This window comes from Vollenhovia emeryi, unplaced genomic scaffold, assembly GCF_000949405.1.
Source record: "Vollenhovia emeryi isolate VEMERY1.0 unplaced genomic scaffold, V.emery_V1.0 DF946200.1, whole genome shotgun sequence".
NCBI classification, from domain to species: Eukaryota; Metazoa; Arthropoda; class Insecta; order Hymenoptera; family Formicidae; genus Vollenhovia; species Vollenhovia emeryi.
In genome coordinates this window covers 1-1,401 of record NW_011960166.1, presented here as the reverse complement: position 1 = coordinate 1,401, position 1,401 = coordinate 1, and the positions used below count along the sequence as shown (strand labels likewise).

The 1,401-nt window shown below is 41.0% G+C and overlaps 1 protein-coding gene across 1 annotated transcript; it reads right to left on the bottom strand.

Moving 5' to 3' along the window:
• Window positions 1-429: 429 nt before the first annotated feature.
• On the bottom strand, window positions 430-1,329 carry LOC105560124. Its single transcript, XM_012008955.1, has one exon. The coding sequence runs from the start codon at window positions 1,327-1,329 to the stop codon at window positions 430-432; it is 900 nt and encodes a 299-aa protein (XP_011864345.1).
• Between the last annotated feature and the right edge of the window lie 72 nt (window positions 1,330-1,401).

Sequence of the window (1,401 nt, the reverse complement as noted above, 5' to 3'; positions counted from 1 at the left end):
CTAAGATGGCATATCAAAAAAATGACCCCCTTGCGGTTGACAGCATAACTCCAACAGCAGACGTCTGAAATCAAAAATTCAAAAAGATTATTAAATTATAGTCGAATAGCTATCGCAACATTGTAGGGAATTTGAAAATTTTGATTAGAAAAAATGGCGGCCATTTTTTTAAAAATTGAATTTTTCACTAAAATTTTGCAGTAAATTGTTAATAAAAAAAATAAGTAATTTAAAAACTGTACGATACTGCGATAGCGATACGTTTTTTGAAGAGAATCCAATTTGAATCAAGTCGATCGGACAAAATTTGATTGAGTTATGCTATCAACCAGGTCAAAAAACATGATTTCGAGAAAAACGCGTTTAGTTTTAAAAGAGGAAAATCGAGTGATGTAAGCTAAATATTAATATAAAACAAGCTTTTACCTATTAGTCTGCTATCCCTGGGCCATACAGAAGCTCTTCTGCGTCTATTGATGCCATCCCGTCGTCCTCAGCTAGTTTTCTGGCACTCAAGCGTCCTTCGCGCGTGTTCGCCGCTGAGACGTGATCGGCGTACTGCATTCGTTTTTGGTCGATTTCATGGCAGTAATTGAAAAGTTTTTCGCCTATGGACATGTCCAAGTATTCGGCAACATCTAAAAGAGCCACGTGACCATCGTTAAATATTATGGTCGCCAAATTAGCGGCTGTTTTGACTATTTGGGACCCGCAAAAACCACTTTTCGGAGCAAACTTCCAAATCACCGAATTTAAACTCTCGTTACTGTTTTGGTTAAACGCTCCCAAACATCTTTCGAGTAAGTCATCTCGACTGAGGTCAGCGTAAATTGGCTTGATTGCCTTCGCAACATTTGTTGGTAGTGCTGCTTCGTGCTTGTATGAACGAAGCGTACAAGCACCGAGCGCGCGAGCTTTTTGCCAAGTACACCACGACTCAGCGCCCTCCGGGCAGTAATCGTGTTGCGGATTTTCGTCAGTGGAGCACTTATGATAAAAAGTTGCCCACACAGCTTTTTTCATATTATCCAGTGAGTCACTATTGCGCCGAATGGCGAGTCCATAGTATAAAGTTAGATCTTTTATTAACTTATCTGTAAGCTTCCCTTTACCTCCGAGTCCTTTGTTCGCCTTTTTACAATTCCGCAACCGCGTGCCCATTCTCTTTTGGACGTGATTAACACACTCCTTCTTTTTCACTTCATATGAAACACTCTCGACTATCTTATTATATGTTTTGGAGTCGCCGTAGCCAATGTAATTTACGTAGCGAGTATCGTGTAATGCCTCGGCTCGTTCAAAAATTTTCACCATAGCAGCAGGTTCCATGTTACCGGCAGAGCCTGTGTGATTTGCGTCGCAGTTCTCGGCGTGCTCGTTGCTCGTTGTACCATAAGTCAT